General features: G+C 40.0%; 1 protein-coding gene across 1 annotated transcript in view; it reads left to right on the forward strand.

Moving 5' to 3' along the window:
- Positions 1-16,574, forward strand: part of tg (thyroglobulin) — a 333,710-nt gene that overhangs the window by 102,195 nt on the left and 214,941 nt on the right. The window contains exons 30-33 of the mRNA XM_059646355.1: positions 1,884-2,003; positions 4,226-4,309; positions 6,659-6,796; positions 8,707-8,886. Of these exons, the coding sequence (XP_059502338.1) occupies positions 1,884-2,003; positions 4,226-4,309; positions 6,659-6,796; positions 8,707-8,886 (522 nt within the window). The remainder of the gene's footprint in view (positions 1-1,883; positions 2,004-4,225; positions 4,310-6,658; positions 6,797-8,706; positions 8,887-16,574) is intronic.

Consider the following 16,574-nt stretch of genomic DNA (forward strand, 5'->3'; position numbering starts at 1 on the left):
CAAATGCACCAGCATGCTGGGATCAACACTCGCCCAGATGCAGCAGACATTGGTTTTTCCACACGTAGATATGGAGTATCAAACATTCTGTCAATGGGCCTTTGTTACATTGCAATTCTTACTGGAGTAAACCTGTTTCTTCTGGGACTAAAAATGAAAACACAAAGGCTCCTTTATTTTTTAATAACAATCCTGGCCAGTCTCTTTCTTCTTGGTTCAGTATCTTGTTACACCTGAAGTTTACAATTGATGTTTTATAACTACCAGGAACCTCAGTTTCTATTTTTAAGCAGGCTACGCCCATTACAATATCCAAGCTTATTGCCATATATTCATTTACATGCAAACTATGGTCTGAAGTGCTGGCCACTTAATTTCTAAGAATCAATTATGCATTTCTCAGCCTGAACTAAATTTCTCCCCTGGTGAAATCCTTAGAGAGAAGACCGAGGTAAATTATAACAAATATATGTCTTAATATGGTACTAAGCATAATAAGGTATTACATTTTCAATGCAATCCCATTGCACATTTCAGTGGTACAATAGTATTTCATAATAACTGATAACTCATTAAGCAATCTCATTTATAGACTGCAAGACCCTGTCTCTAATAAGAAATGGAAATCTCACACTGAGCTGGTCATGGCTTTCTGGGGGCAAATTTAAGATGATTTAAACACAAAAAATGCTGGGAAACTCAGCAGATCTGCAGCATCTGTGAAGAGAGAAACAGAGGTAATGTTATGAGTGCAATTAAAATCTTCTTACAAATGTCTCAATCAAAAAGGACTCATACCACACTAGAGTCATCTTCAGACTTCTTCAGTTCAAAGAGTCATTATAAGATTTGAAGTGTTGACTGTTTCTCCCTCCATTAATACTGCCTGACTTGCTGAGTTTCTCCAGCACTTTTTGTGTTTTTTTTCAGATTACCAACATCTGTAGTATTTTACTTGAATTTTGACGCTTTAGCTATTTCTGTTTCCACAGGTATGCATGTATCCATTGGTTTTTTTGTACTGCTAACAATGTTGAAAACATGTAGAAGGTTTTTTTCTGAAGAAGGGTCCCAACTTGAAACGTTAACTTCCCTGCTGCTCTGTTGCTGCCTGGCCTGCTGTGCTCTTCCAGCTCTACACTGTGTCATCTCAGGTTCATGGGAATATCACTTGCAAGTTCCCTTCTAGTCTTTCAATATTGAGACTTGGAAATATTTCACTGTCCCTTTGTCAATAACCTGGGACTACCTTTCTACCTCTCCTGATGAAGGAGCAGTGCTGTGAAAGCTTGTGATTTTCAATAAACCTGTTAGACTATAACCTGATGTTATGTGACTCTGACCTGGGCTACCCCCAGTCCAACACGGGCACCTCCACATCATGCCTTCTAAACGACATAGTAGGTATTTTTGCACCAAAGAAACTGCAGGGTTTCAAGAAGGCAGCTCACCACCACTATTGCAAGCACAGCGAGGAATGAACCATAAATGCTGGCTCAGCCAGTTATATCCCAACTCATAACTAAATTTAACAAAAAAGACTACAAAGAAAATTCATTACTGATATCTATTATCACCTGTTGACGTGGTTCTGAAAACTTGACGGAGCATAGGCAATCCAATAATCATCCATTTATGTAAACCCAGAGGAAATCAATAAGACCATTCAGAATATTTTCTATCCCTTTGATCATCCACCCTTCATCTCTGCCACTGTGTCAGATTGTGTCCTGTATACTGGGAGAACATTGTTTTCATCTCTCTAATGTGCAAAAGGAAAGACTCACAACTTTCCAAATGAGTACATGTCACATGAAAGATTCTTTTTTAATGTCAAATGAAAGATTACTTGAAATAAACTAACCCATCTCAATTCCCTGCAGCTTACGCACTTTTATCAAAGAATTTTGTGAATGCTGAGTACTCAACAGAACTGACTCCAGATGTGAAGGAGGAGATTCAGAGATCGTTCAACCCTTTCCAGCGTATCTATCTCTGGCAGGGTAAGCATGATTTTCTGTTGTACTGCAGATAACCTTTCTTTTAAGATTTTGTTGTTGCTCATTTTGTTCAATCCTTATCTTAGAGCACTAACCCTTTTCACTAAATGTTGAATGCAGTTCTGGGATACCAGTTGCTCTCACATATCTTCCTAAAGTGATTATTCATTGGCAGTAAGTGCTGGAAAATTATTTCACTTTGGCAGTCAGTGTAACCAAGTCTGTTTGTGTGCCTATCTTCCCTTTAGTGACAATAATTCAACAAACGATTATACCTTTCTCAGCACCGCGCTACACGAGATGAGTTTGGTTATTATAGACTAGGATTAAAACCTTTCACTTCTCCATTCTGTAGCTACAAGGACACACTGAAAATAAATCATGTAGGTCAGCTAATTTCTGTGCATTAGAAACAAACACAGAGAATGGGACATAATCTGAAACAGAGTCAAATCAGATTCAAAACATTGCCTCTCTCTCTCTCTCCATAGATACCAGGCCTACTAACTTTCTCCTGAATTCTCTGCAATTGTTTCAGATTCCCAGCATCTTGAGTACTTCATCTTTATTTTACTTATTTAGTTTCAATATCTTAGAGAACTGTGAAGTAATGACAGATAAATTTTGATAAATCCTCACCAAGAGAAGAATTTGTATGTATCAATACCGACAATATAGAGTGCTACAACATGAGAAATTATATGTAAAGGTCAATTTCCATCTCTTCCATCTCTTCCACCCTTAATTGTTCATCCATTGAAACTTCAGCTTGACTATTTAGAACAGGTTTTCTTCCAAGATGTGGAGCACTCTGGACAGGATTAGTGTCCTGGATTGAAGAACTTTTAATTCAGAATTTCCAAATTAGTGTACTGTACTGTTAGATTTGAATACATGGAAGACCAAAACATTATGGACCAGTAACTCTTTATCTAAGTGGTCAGGTCATTACAAATATGAAGGGAAATTAAGGTTAAACATTTATGTAAACCTAGACGGAAACAATAAGACTGTTCAGAATATTTTCTGTTCCTTTGCTCCTCCACCCCTCATCTCTGTCACTGTGTCAGATCGTGTCCTATATACTGGAAGACCATTTTCATCTCTCTATTGTGCAAAAGGGAAGACTCACAACTTTCCAAATGAGTACATGTAATTTGACTTTTTTTAATGTCAAATGAAAGATTACTTGAAATAATGACAATATGTACGTGGTTTTTGTTTTAGTAATTGACCACAGGATGGGGATGTCACTGGCTGGGCCATCATTTATTATCCATCCCTAATTGCCCGGAGGGCATTTAAGAGTCAAGTGTTTTGATGGGATCTGGAGTCACACGTAGGCTAGAGTGGGTAAGAATGGTAGATTTCCCTCCTAAAAGGACACAAGTGAAATAGATGGCTTTTTCTCAACAAGCAACATGGGATTCATGGTCATCATTAGACTCTTAACTCCAGGTTATTTTTGAATCTAACCATCTGCCATGGTGGGATTCAAATTCGGGTCCCCAAAACCTTACCTGGGCTTCTAGATTAATAGTCCATAGATAATACCACTGAACCATTACCTCTGCAATACTTTTATCCTTATTAAAGGTTTTAAAGTGTAGTCATAATTAGACAGCCTCAAACAAGTCAACCCTCTGTTTTACATGTGGTTGAAATAATCCTTTGTCTTCACATTTCCATCAGACCTCCTTTCCCCAAAGAACCCCCTACCTCCAGAAACTGTCCATTCAACTGCCCCAGATACTGTGACAGTGCCCACCCACACTTCTGCCATCTACTGCTGGAAGCCATGGCTCAATCACTCAAGCTAATCTCCCTCACAATCCCTGCCTGCTGCTGAAGGATCCTTTGCATTAGAAATAGTTGGTTTGGAAAGAATAGGAGAGATAAACAATTTATTTTTGTGAAGAATTATTTTTATCTCAATAGGTTGTTCAAGTTTTGAGAGTCATGGAAGCCCATTGGCCTTAAACTCAAGGCTGTTTGTTGCTCCGTAAAACTAAGCATAACCATTTTACGGTTCCAAGAATCAGAGCCATGTGGTTCATCACTGTTGACCATTAGAGAGCAAGCTCGATATTATTTATTTTCCCCTGGAGTCACAAATTGTTTAAGAAATCACTTGGTGGTCTAACTCAGGACCTATTCTTATAGGCACATTTATTCCAAATATCCCAAGTTATTTGAACTAATGTTTCTATTTAATTTGTTTTTAGATTCCAACATGAACACGCGGATAAAGTCATCCCCTGAATGTACTGGGAAAGTTCTTGAAATTCGACAGACCCCAGAAATGCCAGGTATTTGTAAAGCTAACACACAAAAAGGCATATTGTCTGACAATTTTCTGAAATAATTCAAGCTTAAGAGCAAGATAGATTTTCTTTTTATTAGGTATGGGTATTAAAAATATGAAGTTGCAATGAATTAATGGAGTTAAAGCACAGCTCAGCCATGATCTAATTGAATGGCAGAAGGGGCACGAGGACTGTAAATCCTACTCATTTAACTTGTAGATACGTTCTTGCTAAGTGAGTGTATAGAAGGTTATCAGTGGGGGAGGGAATGTGGATTTGAGGTTACAATCACATCTTATGGAGATCTGAAGGGCTGAATGGCCTACTCCTGTACTGATTTGTGTGTTTCTGTGTTCCTATTTGCAAAATCAGCATTTAATCTTTACCTTTGTTATCATGTGAGGTTGAGAACTAAGTGCTTACGAAGAGCAGTTAGGAGTCACTCATGTTCTTGCATTTCTAACACAAAATGATGGTCGATATTGAATAGGTCCACCTTTATTTTTGTTAGCAATTCAGGTATGCAGCCACCATTGGCTAACAGGAACACCACCAGCAACATCCTGACTTGGAAATATATTGTTGTTGCTTTAGTTTCTCTGGGTCAAAATCCTAGAACTCCTTCACTGACAGCATAGTGGCATTTCTACTCAAAATAAATGGCAACAGTTTAAGAAGGCACTTCACTATTACCTTTATAAGCACACTGAATGGTGGACAATAAATGCTAGATCAGTCAACAAAGCTCAAATCCCTGAATGAATAATGGAAAAAGATGAAAGCTATATAAAGTTACACATTAATGATGGAACGGTGGTGTATGTCCAGGGTTGTCAATAAGATATCAATTAATCTGCACCTTCTGCAGTGTTAATGTAGTGGCTCAGGCAACTTAAGGGCCACCTTGCCTTGTACAGTTGATCAAAGGGTAAACTGGAAAATATTTTAAAAATTAACAATTCTTCAACATCACCTTGTTCCACCAACACTGCCAACTGAGGCTGTTGCTGAAGCAAATTCCATCCTGCAACAGAACTGACCAATCCATCTTTCAGCAGTGGGCTGGGGCAGGGCAACACAATTACACTATGAAACCTGACCTTTGGAGATCCATTCATTTCAGTGATCACACAGACTGAGTTGAAGCAGATCCCAACATCAGTCTAGGGAATGAAGGAGCAAATCCCACTAGATCAATTTGCGCCAAGGGCTAATTCTCTCACAATGTTTTGATGAGGATTGCCAGATTAGAAATTACGATCCATTCATTAGACTTTTTTTGGAAAATCAATATCTTGCTCAAGTTCAATGATTATTCACCGTCTCAGGCAGCACATAATTGTGGAAGCCATTGTACATAGTTATTCCCTTTCACTAGCCATTCAAATCTTTCTTCACCTTCATCACTGATTTGCCTGTAAGATTTACCCTGCTTTTTTTTTCTACCTGTCCGCGTCCCTACAGCAGCATGCTAAACATTAGTATTTTTACCAAAACTAACATACAGACAAATGCTCAAAAAAGGAAACCTCCACTTTGCTTTTCTTTGTTCCTGGAGAGGAACTCTTGAGTTTCTTTGTATGGCTGAAAATCTTGGAGTCAGGAGGTTATTTGAGTGCTTTAACACATTGACCTACCATACTGCCTTTTGTTATAGATGCTGTAGCCTGGATTGTTGTTCTGAGTGATTATAACATGCACACGCTTAACATATTCACATGTTATAGAATTTGACAGTACACAGAATGCCATTTGGCTCATAAAGTCCTTTTCTGACTTTCTCAAAGCATTGCCCCAGTCTCTTGTCCATTCTGCACACATTTCCAAGATTTTCTTTTTCAAATAGTTATTCACTTCTTCTTTCAAACTTTTTCCTCTCTTCAGTTCTCCTAATATCTAACAAACATCTATGCAAAAAAATCTTAAATTTAACCTTTCCCTTCATTCTTTTGAATGTCTTCAATTCTCATCCTCTGATTGTTGACTCACCAAATGAAGAAAACAATGTTTCCCCATTACCTTATCAAAATCACTCATAGTCAGTAAGAATCCCAGTCAACCCCAGAATATTTCAAGTTCTTTAGTTTGTTGTTTTAGGAGAGTTGTTTTACTTGAGTTAATATTTTTATTGAGACATGTGGACCTGTTGTTCACAGGAGATGAGAGGCAGGAGGGAACACAATTTAGAGCTCATTTTGGGAAGCTGAAAGCCCTAGGAACACGGATGCCCTTCCCCGATCCAGATAGTTTATGTTTTTAAATGCGTGAAAGAGACAGTGGCTACCAATATGTGAAACCTTAGCTAATTGGTTTAGCAACAAGGATTTAAAAATTATTTTCTGTGTTGATTAGAAAACACCAGAGAACACTTCTCACAGCTGAGCTCCAAACTTGTCCGAGTGGATCTGAACCAGTCTGTTCCAAATCAGCGTTACCAGCTTTTCAAGCATCAATTCCCAATGATACAGGCAGAGCTGTGGTGTTTGGCACGTAAGGAAACTACTTTAGATGAAATGCTTATTTATTTCCAAAGTATATTTGTGTATTTATCCTTGATTATAAAATTGGCACTTTGCTCCAGAACCACAAAGCTGGAGAAACATGTGTTGTAAGAAGATTTGAAGTTATAGATCATTCATGGCTCAAAATGTCCCTAAACATTGTGAAGTCGTTGAAGTGCAGCCGCTGTTGTAAGATAGGACATACAGCAACCTGGTTGTGTACAGAGGCTCTCATATGAGCTCTGACGTAATGATCATTTGAAAGCTAACAAGATAGTGTTACATGAGTGTAAAGCTGATGATGTGACGTACATGGACTGACAGAAGGCTTTTGACACAGTAGACCTGTGAGGAAAGTTAAAGGAATAAAAGAGACAGTAGTAACTCTGACACAAAATTAGCTGAGTGATAGCAAAACTGAGCGCAATAGTTAATGTGTAAATTTAGACTGGCGGCTGCTTTATGGAGTATCCCCAGAATCAGTAATGGACCTTTGCTTGCCCCGACAGTTATAAATCTAGATTTTGGTGTGCAGCAGAAAATGTCAAAGTTTGCAGATGGTATAAAGCTTGTGAAAATTAGCAACTGAGGAGGAAAGTGGATGAATTCAGAAGGACATTGATAAGCTGGTGGAGTAGTTGGATAGGTAGCAAATAAAGTTCGTTATGGAGACGTGTGGGGTGACGCACTTTGGGAGAAAGAACATGAAGAGGCTGAATAACTTAAGGGCTATTATAAGGATATTATTCTAAAGAGTGTGTGTTTGTAGAGAGGCCTGGGTGTATATGCTCATAAGCTAATAAAAATTCAGGACAAATATAGAGAACTGTTAACAAAACTGTATTCTAGGGACATAGTGTTTAAAAGCTTAATTTAAATAAAATGCTATTTAGATCTCAGCTGCGCCATTGTGTAGCTGTGGTTTTTCCAGACCATCGGGTGAGTCTCTCATTAGCGAGAGATGACTGGTAGTGACTTAAAACTGACGGCCACCATACCTTAAGTAGGGGAAGGTTGAGAAGGACAGTCCTTCATGGTAACCTCAGCTAGTGATGGGAATTGAACGCACACGGTTGGCATCACAACCAACTATCCAGCCAACTGAACTACACTGTTGTGTTGTGTACCTAGCTGAGCCCTGCACTTCAGGAAGTTGTGAATGCACTCAATAGAAGAGATTTACGAGAGATTCCACTGCTGAGAAACATCAGTGATGAGGACAGGTTAGAGGAGTTATGATTGTTTGTCTTGGAAAGAAGAAGGCTGAGAAGAGATTTGATACAGGTTTCCAAAATCATGGGGGTCCGGACAGAGCAGTTAGGGAGAAGCTGTTCACACTTATAAGAGGATTGAGAACCAGAGGGCATAGACATGAAGAGTTTTTCTGGAGAAGCAAATACAAAGTGAGAAAAGCTTTCTCAAACAGCAAGTAGCTCGAGTACACTACCTGGAAATGTGTTGGCAACAGGTTCAACTGAGACATTAAATAGACACAATGTGTAGGGTTATGGTGGAAAGGCAGAAGTTTGGCACTAAGCCAAACTGCTCAGAGAACAAGTGTAGACACAATGGGCTGAATGACATCCTACACCATAATAATTTTGAGTCAGTTATCCTGTGTGATCTTGCTGGACAAGTAAGTATTGCTGAGTACACCATGGGACACTCCACGCCCTTTAGAGTCAGAGGCCAGTGAACTACCCATTGAGTCACAGCCGATATCTCAGCTTAAACTTCCCACTCTTCTAAACTGCAGGAAATGCAAACTTGCACACAAAGTGACTGTGTTCAAGTTATGTATAAGATATGTTCTTTGGAATGTCCAAACTGGCGCAAATCAGACAAAGTTAGAGTTATTTTGTTGTTAACTGAGCTAGGTTTTCCATTTTCTAATTTCAGGTTGCACAGAGGTGAATGTTTGCAATGTGGCAACTTTACAGGACCATGAGGCCCTGCATTTTGAATGCGTATTATACCCAGACACACATCTTTGCCAAGAAAGTGATGATCGTAATTTTTCTGAAATGGACTGTGGCCTTATCCTACCTGAGGAACCTCAAATAGTGTACAGGAAAAAAGGTAAGTCACTTAATGCTAAACCAATTGAGGAAAGAGTGTGACAAACCTTATTTACAATGTTGCCAGGTTGTGGAAAGAGCTACCACAGTTACTGATTGTCAATGTCTCTGAACAGGTGGTTGAAGGTAAAAAGGAATAAAAAGAATATGGGAGCAGAGTGGGAATAGGGAATTAGCACAATTGCCTGTTTAAGGATAAATATCAATATAAACTCAAAATGGCTGTTTCAACTTTGAAATTGTATATAACTTCTATATAATTCTATGTCATTTTGTGGAATCATGAATAATTCTATTTAATTTTATTGCAATTCTATTTATATCACTATAGACGAACACATCTGAAGTGTTGGAGATGATGCATGTTTTGACCTAGCCTAGGGTTAAGCAGAAAGGAAAATCACTATGGGTTTCTGTCACCCAATTACTATTTGATGACAGTTGCTGTGAGGTGCATGTGTAGGGATACGACATGGCTGACACATAGACGAACACATCTGAAGTGATGGGGATGATGCATGTTTTGACCTAGCCTAGGGTTAAGCAGAAAGGAAAATCACTATGGGTTTCTGTCACCCAATTACTATTTGATGACAGTTGCTGTGAGGTGCATATGTAGGGATACGACATGGCTGACATGGGCGGGATGTCATATGAGGCCAGCTTTTCAAAGTGTCAGGAGGATTCCAAACTCCTTTAAAAATTGCAGATGGAAAATGTATGCACACATCCCACTTTCATTTCAATCAGATCTATTTTTTGACAGGAAGGGAAAGGAGTTAGCCCTGGTCATTATTCATGTGCACTGAGACATTAAGACACCTTGCCTGTGCCTTTACTTGTGTTCAGCAGAGAACAAAACTAACAGATGTAACTGCTTTTTACAACAATAGGCTCAACACCAATAGAGTTGTTGAGTTATTGGGGTGCCATATTACCTTAGTCAAGGCTGTCTCAGCTAATTGTGTCCGATTCTCTTCTGTCTTTTCTACTCAGCTATTCACTGCTAGCTGATGACTTGGGATTTGGGATATTTTGTGAGAAGGTTCACTGTCCCCAAAGTCAGCAAATGCCATTAAACTTAAAGCACAAATGAGCACAAATGAAATGCATTTTGCCTTTAACTCACAAGATATGAGTCACTAATTAACGGAGAAGAAGTAAGGTCAGTTTATGTGTTGTTCTTGGGAGATTTTCCTTCAATCATTTGCTCTGTAACTAAAAAAAAGTTTTCATTTGTCAGTGAAAGTCCAATCCACTGGACTGAAGTGAAAATAAAGTCTGAAGAGACTGAGTAGGTTCACATTTCAAACCCATTTGGACCATTCTTCCGAACTGAAGACAGCTTTTACGTTGTTGAAAAAGTTGAAGGGAAATGAACTGTACAGAAAGAAAGGCCAGGGGAAGATTAGAAGGTGAGGGAATGTGGAAATAAAATCTGTCACAGAACAAATGGTTAGCACTGCTGCCTCACAGTGCCAGGGACTTGGGTTTGATTGCAGCTTTGAGTGACTGTCTTTTTGGAGTTTGTACATTCTTCTTGTGTCTCCGTTGGTTTCCTCCAGGTGCTCCAGTTTCCTCCCACAGTACAAAGATGAGCAGATTAGGCAGATTGGCCATGCTAAATTGCCCTTGGTGTCCAGGGATGTGCCGGCTGGGTGGATTAGTCATGGAAAATGCATAGTTATAGGAATAGGGTAGACGTGTGGGTCTGGGTGGCATGCTCTTAGGAAGGTTGGTGTGACTCGATGCGCTGATAGGCGTGCTTCCACACTGTTAGGATTCTACAATTCTATGATTCTAAATGGGAGTGGAAATGATGGTAGAGAGTGCCATCACACAGATCCTGTGTAGGTATTAATAGCAGAATATAGGCCAGTTCTGCTGAAAGTAAAACCATAAAATTAAGATGTTGTGAGGGCTGAGCAGGGGAGAGATGTACATCTCAAATTGAAGAGAAGAGTTCTTGGACTTTCTCTCAAAGTTGCACTGTTTTAAAAATTATATGGGTCACTAATTGGCAATTTATAAACAAAACAGAAAAAATATGGAAGCCTTAATTGAGGTTGTCTCACTAAATGCATTCTCAACTGTTCCATTTCTGACCTGAGTTCTCTTCATTATCTGTGTCAGAGTCAAGGTCACCAAATGGAGGATGCTTTGGCTTGAGACATAACTGGACCTCACCTCAGGGCTGTGATAAAGTCAGGCCTTAACATGGATAATATAATTGACAACACAGTGATCTCCACTCAGAGATTTCGGTTGTTGGAATGTAAAATAATTATCTGGAATAAACTAGGCGGCATGTATATTTCAGATAACCTATCATGCTTTTACACCCATGCATCACCGCCTGCACCCAAATCTCACCTCTTATTGATCTTTTCCCTAGGTAAAGAGCCAAACCAAACAATAAATTCAATGGAATTCATCTGTTTTGTTCCTTGAAGATCATGATCTGATCAAAATGTGCCTTCCAAAGTCCTTATCATATACCAATTCTCAACATAGGAGGAAACAAGTTACTTCCAAGTTGTAATGTTTCATAAAGTCATTGGCCTCTATCCAATTCCATTTAATGTGATGGGGTTGTTTTGATGGCAGAAAGAATGTTCATATTTTACGCAAACAATTCATTAAAATCTCTTTACAGAGCCAAAAAACCATCCAGTGATGAAATACCAGGCTGATTCCACGTTTAGCACTGCCAATTTTCCAATTAGATAAAGTGACATAGTCTGGTGTGGTGGTTTATGAGGATCCAAAATAACTATATCCAGAACATGTAAATTCATCATGTTTTCGTTGGAGAAAAGGAGATTGTTGATTTGGGGATTCTGAAGAGAGTACACAACACAAAGCATGGTAGCTACAGCTTGTCTGGCCCAGTAGACTCAAGGGATCTGACCTGCGCTGGAACTAATCTACAGAAACAATATTTCAGTGACAGAGTGGGCAGGCTATAGAACTGAATCTTTACAGAGCTGGAGGAAGCAATTATTGAAATGTAATTTAAAATTCATTAAAGAATTAGTTTTTGAGATGCCTAATGATTAATTTATGACCAATCTGGGAGATAATAGGCTGACGTTTTCTGTTCCGGTGCCAAGGCACTGATGTTGTGATCTTTTCAGCTCCAAATGCTGGACAACAAGGGCTTATTTACATATACGCCAACTTTTGTATGAAAAGCAAACTAGTCACACAAGATTGCATTCACTGCCCAGAGAATCACTCTCTCGCACTGGCTGCTTTTGTCTACATTTTCCTCTCCTTCACAGTGCCGAAGCAGTTATTAGAACGAAAACCAGTTTTCTTCTTATCTCGGGAATTTTGATTTTCATGTTGCATCAGTATGATGTTGCTACCTTATTAATGCCTTTCTCGACCAAGTTTCTTTTTCTTCCTTGGCAATTTGTCACTCCGAGCTTGACAGAAACATGTTTCTTTGATTCACCATGTGCTTGTCCTTATAGTTTCTGTGTTTGCTGAGCAGCTGAGTATAGTCCATCATATCTAAATTAGCTGGGGGTTTCCTGAAATGCGTACTGCAGAGGGTGTTCAAGAATGTCAATAAGGATGGAGAAAGTGTGATCAATGGTAATATATGGACAGGAGGGAGCACAGAAATCCCTTGATAGTTCTGGACTTAATAGTTGCTGACTACTTACGTTTTCTCAGCGCAGTCAGCTTTTCAGACTCTCAAGCTTACAATTCCTGTTAACGTCTTGGGTCCAGTTCTTTGCTATTGTTTTACTTCATGCAATTTGTTTGGCCCTTTTCCCATTTTATTTCTCCAAACGACAAACTCGGATTACAATGTTTGTGTTGAGTGTTCTCCCAGATATCCCAGATTCCATGATCAGCTGTTCTTTTTTACCCCATCTCTTGTTCCCATCAGAAAATCCAAAGTTGGCAATACTCAGGCAGCTCAGTAGTATCTGATTATTAAATTATTTATAGATTTGTAGCACAGAGGCTCAGAAAATTGGAAACAGAAGCGAGGTGCAAAGCAGTTGGGAGGGATACACCTCCCAATAAAATGGGGGAAGAAAGCAGCCGGGATTGAAGGAAGGTCTATTAGAATGCAGAGCCGTAAACAAAGGAACTGGCTGGAGAAGTGAAGGTTCAACTTTGTCTGGGGAACAGAGTGCTGAAGGAATACTTCGAGAGAGAGGTCATTTTGGGCAACTAGGGGTGAGTTTAGCAACAGTCAGTGTATGCAGATTAAACACCTTAGAGATTGACTCACAGCTGTTGAATATTCCCTCAATGTATTTTTGGAAGATTTATTTGTTTAGATAGGAAATTGACTAGCCAGATATAATTGATTATACAATTAATGCCTTATATTTATTTAAGTACTGTTGCACTTCCACTGTGCCACATAATCAATTCAGAGAATGGATTATTTATTCAATAATTTCACTCAACTGATGAATAATTATTTGCTGAAATGTGAATTTATTTATTAAGTTCAATAATGAATTTGATTATTTAGCCATTCAAAGCTTTACACTGAGTATATTAGATTAGATTCCCTACAGTGTGGAAACAAGCCCTTCGGCCCAACAAGTCCACATCGCCCCTTGGAGCATCCCATCCAGACCCATGCCCCTATAACCCGCACACCCCTGAACACTACGGGCAATTCAGCATGGTCGATCCACCTAGCCTGCACATCTTTGGGCTGAGGGAGGAAACCAGAGCACCTGGAGGAAACCCACGCAGACACGGGGAGAATGTGCAAACTCCACACAGACAGTTACCTGAGGCTGGAATCGAACCCAGGTCCCTGGCTCGTTGAGGTTGCAGTGCTAACCACCCAGTTAGGAATTCAGTTATTTGAAGTCAGTTGCTGATAGCGAGTTTTGAGAAGATTTGTAGCACAGGTTGAGGTTCTGGATATGAATTTGCTCGCTGAGCTGGAAGGTTAATTTTCAGACATTTTGTCACCATTCTAGGTAACATCATCAGTGAGCCTCCGACGAAGCGCTGGCGTTATGTCCCGCTTTCTATTTATCTGTTTCGGTTTCCTTGGGTTGGTGATGCCATTTCCTGCATTGGTGATGTCACTTCCCGTTCTTTTTCTCAGAGGATGGTAGATTGCCTCCAAATCAATATGTTTGTTGGTGGAGTTCCGGTTGGATTGCCATGCCTCTAGGAATTCTCATGTGTGTCTCTGTTTGGCTTGTCCTAGGATGGATGTGTTGTCCCAATCAAAGTGGTGTCCTTCCTCATCTGTATGTAAGGATACGAGTGATAGTGGGTCATGTAATTTTGTGGCTAGTTGATGTTCATGTATCCTGGTGGCTAGCTTTCTGCCTGTTTGTCCAATGTAGTGTTTGTCACAGTTCTTGCAAGGTATTTTGTAGATGATGTTCGTTTTGCTTGTTGTCTGTATAGGGTTTTTTAAGTTCATTAGGTGCTGTTTTAGTGTGTTGGTGGGTTTGTGGGCTACCCTGATGCCAAGAGGTCCGAGTAGTCTGGCAGTCATTTCGGAAATGTCTTTGATGTAGGGGAGAGTGGTTATGGTTTCTGGGCCCATTTTGTCTGTTTGTTTGGGTTTGTTGCTGAGGAATCGGTGGACTGTGTTCATAGGGTACCCATTCTTTTTGAATACGCTGTAGAGGTGATTTTCCTCTGCTCTGCGTAGTTCGTCTGTGCTGCAGTGTGTGGTGGCTCGTTGGAATAATATTCTAATGCAGCTTCGTTTGTGGGTGTTGGGATGGTTGCTCCTGTAGTTCAGTATTTGGTCCGTATGTGTTGTTTTCCTGTAGACGCTGGTTTGAAGTTCCCCATTGACTGTTCGCTCTACTGTGACATCTAGAAATGGCAGAATGCAATACACCACGCTTCTACAGACTACCAAAAATTCACAAACCAGGAGCCCCCTCAGACCCATAGTCTCGCTACCTGGAACACCAACCTTCAGATTAGCCAAGGAACTACACCAAAGTCTAAAACACCTAGTAGAAGACTCCCGCCACTCCATTCGCTCCATCCAAGAATTCCTGAACACCATCAAAGACACCAAGATAGAAGAGGATGAAATAATGGCCTCTTTTGATGTAACAGCCCTGTTCAGATCCATCAACATCAACCTGGCCAAAGAAACACTGACTACACTATTAGAAGAACCAAAGACACATACATCAGACGCCACCAACCTCATCAGCAAGGACAACATCATCAAGCTAGTGGACCTATGCCTTACCACCCACTTCACTTTCAATAACAAAACCTAGAGACAAACCAACGGTACACCCATGGGATCTCCGATATCAGGGTTCTTAGCAGAGGCAGTAATGCAGAGACTCGAACAAACAGCTCTGCCAATCATCCAACCCAAACTTTGGGTCTGCTATGTGAGTGACACCTTTGTCATCACTAAACAAAACAAATTCGAGGAAACCTTCAAGACCATCAATAATACCCTTTACTGGCATAACATTCACAAAAGAGGAGGAAAACAACAACAAACTGCCATTCCTAGATGTCACAGTAGAGCGAACAGTCAATGGGGAACTTCAAACCAGCGTCTACAGGAAAACAACACATACGGACCAAATACTGAACTACAGGAGCAACCATCCCAACACCCACAAACGAAGCTGCATTAGAACATTATTCCAATGAGCTACCACACACTGCAACACAGACGAACTACAAAGAGCAGAAGAAAATCACCTATACAGCGTATTCAAAAAGAATGGGTACCCAATGAACTCAGTCCGCCGATTTCTCAGCAATAAACCCAAACAAACAGACAAAACTGGCCCAGAAACCATAACCACTCTCCCCTACATCAAAGACATTTCCAAAATGACTACCAGGCTACTCAGACCTCTTGGCATCAGGATAGCCCACAAACCCACCAACACACTAAAACAGCACCTAATGAACCTAAAAGACCCTGTACAGACAACAAGCAAAATGAACATCATCTACAAAATACCTTGCAAGAACTGTGACAAACACTACATTGGACAAACAGGCAGAAAGCTAGCCACCAGGATACGTGAACATCAACGAGCCACAAAATGACATGACCCACTATCACTCGTATCCTTACATACAGATGAGGAAGGACACCACTTTGATTGGGACAATACTTCCATCTTAGGACAAGCCAAACAGAAACACGCACGAGAATTCCTAGAAGCATGGCAATCCAACCGGAACTCCATCAACAAACACATTGATTTGGAGCCAATCTACCATCCTCTGAGAAAAAGAACAGGAAATGACAGGAAATTTACCCATGCAGGAAATGGCATCACCAACCCAAGGAAACCGAAACAGATAAATAGAAAGCGGGACATAACACCAGCGCTTCGTCGGAGGCTCACTGATGATGTTACCTAGAATGGTGGCAAAACGTCTGAAAATTAACCTTCCAGCTCAGCGAGCAAACTCATTTGCTGATTTATTCATGATTCCTTTCTAAGACCAAATTCTTTTGATATCATTCAGGAAAGGTTCTCACAGATGGGTAGGGATTGAAATGTGGCAGCTAAGCTACAAAAATGAGATGATAAGGTTACAGTAAGCACAAGGAAAGACATGGTTGCTGAGATTGGTTGGCGGTGGCAGCTGAATGACCTGCTTTTACATTGTAAGGATTCTAGGAAATGATACCAGTTTGGGGGTATTCAATTTGAAGAGACTGAGTTAATACATTTT

This window comes from Stegostoma tigrinum, chromosome 5, assembly GCF_030684315.1.
Source record: "Stegostoma tigrinum isolate sSteTig4 chromosome 5, sSteTig4.hap1, whole genome shotgun sequence".
In the NCBI taxonomy this organism is placed as follows: Eukaryota; Metazoa; Chordata; class Chondrichthyes; order Orectolobiformes; family Stegostomatidae; genus Stegostoma; species Stegostoma tigrinum.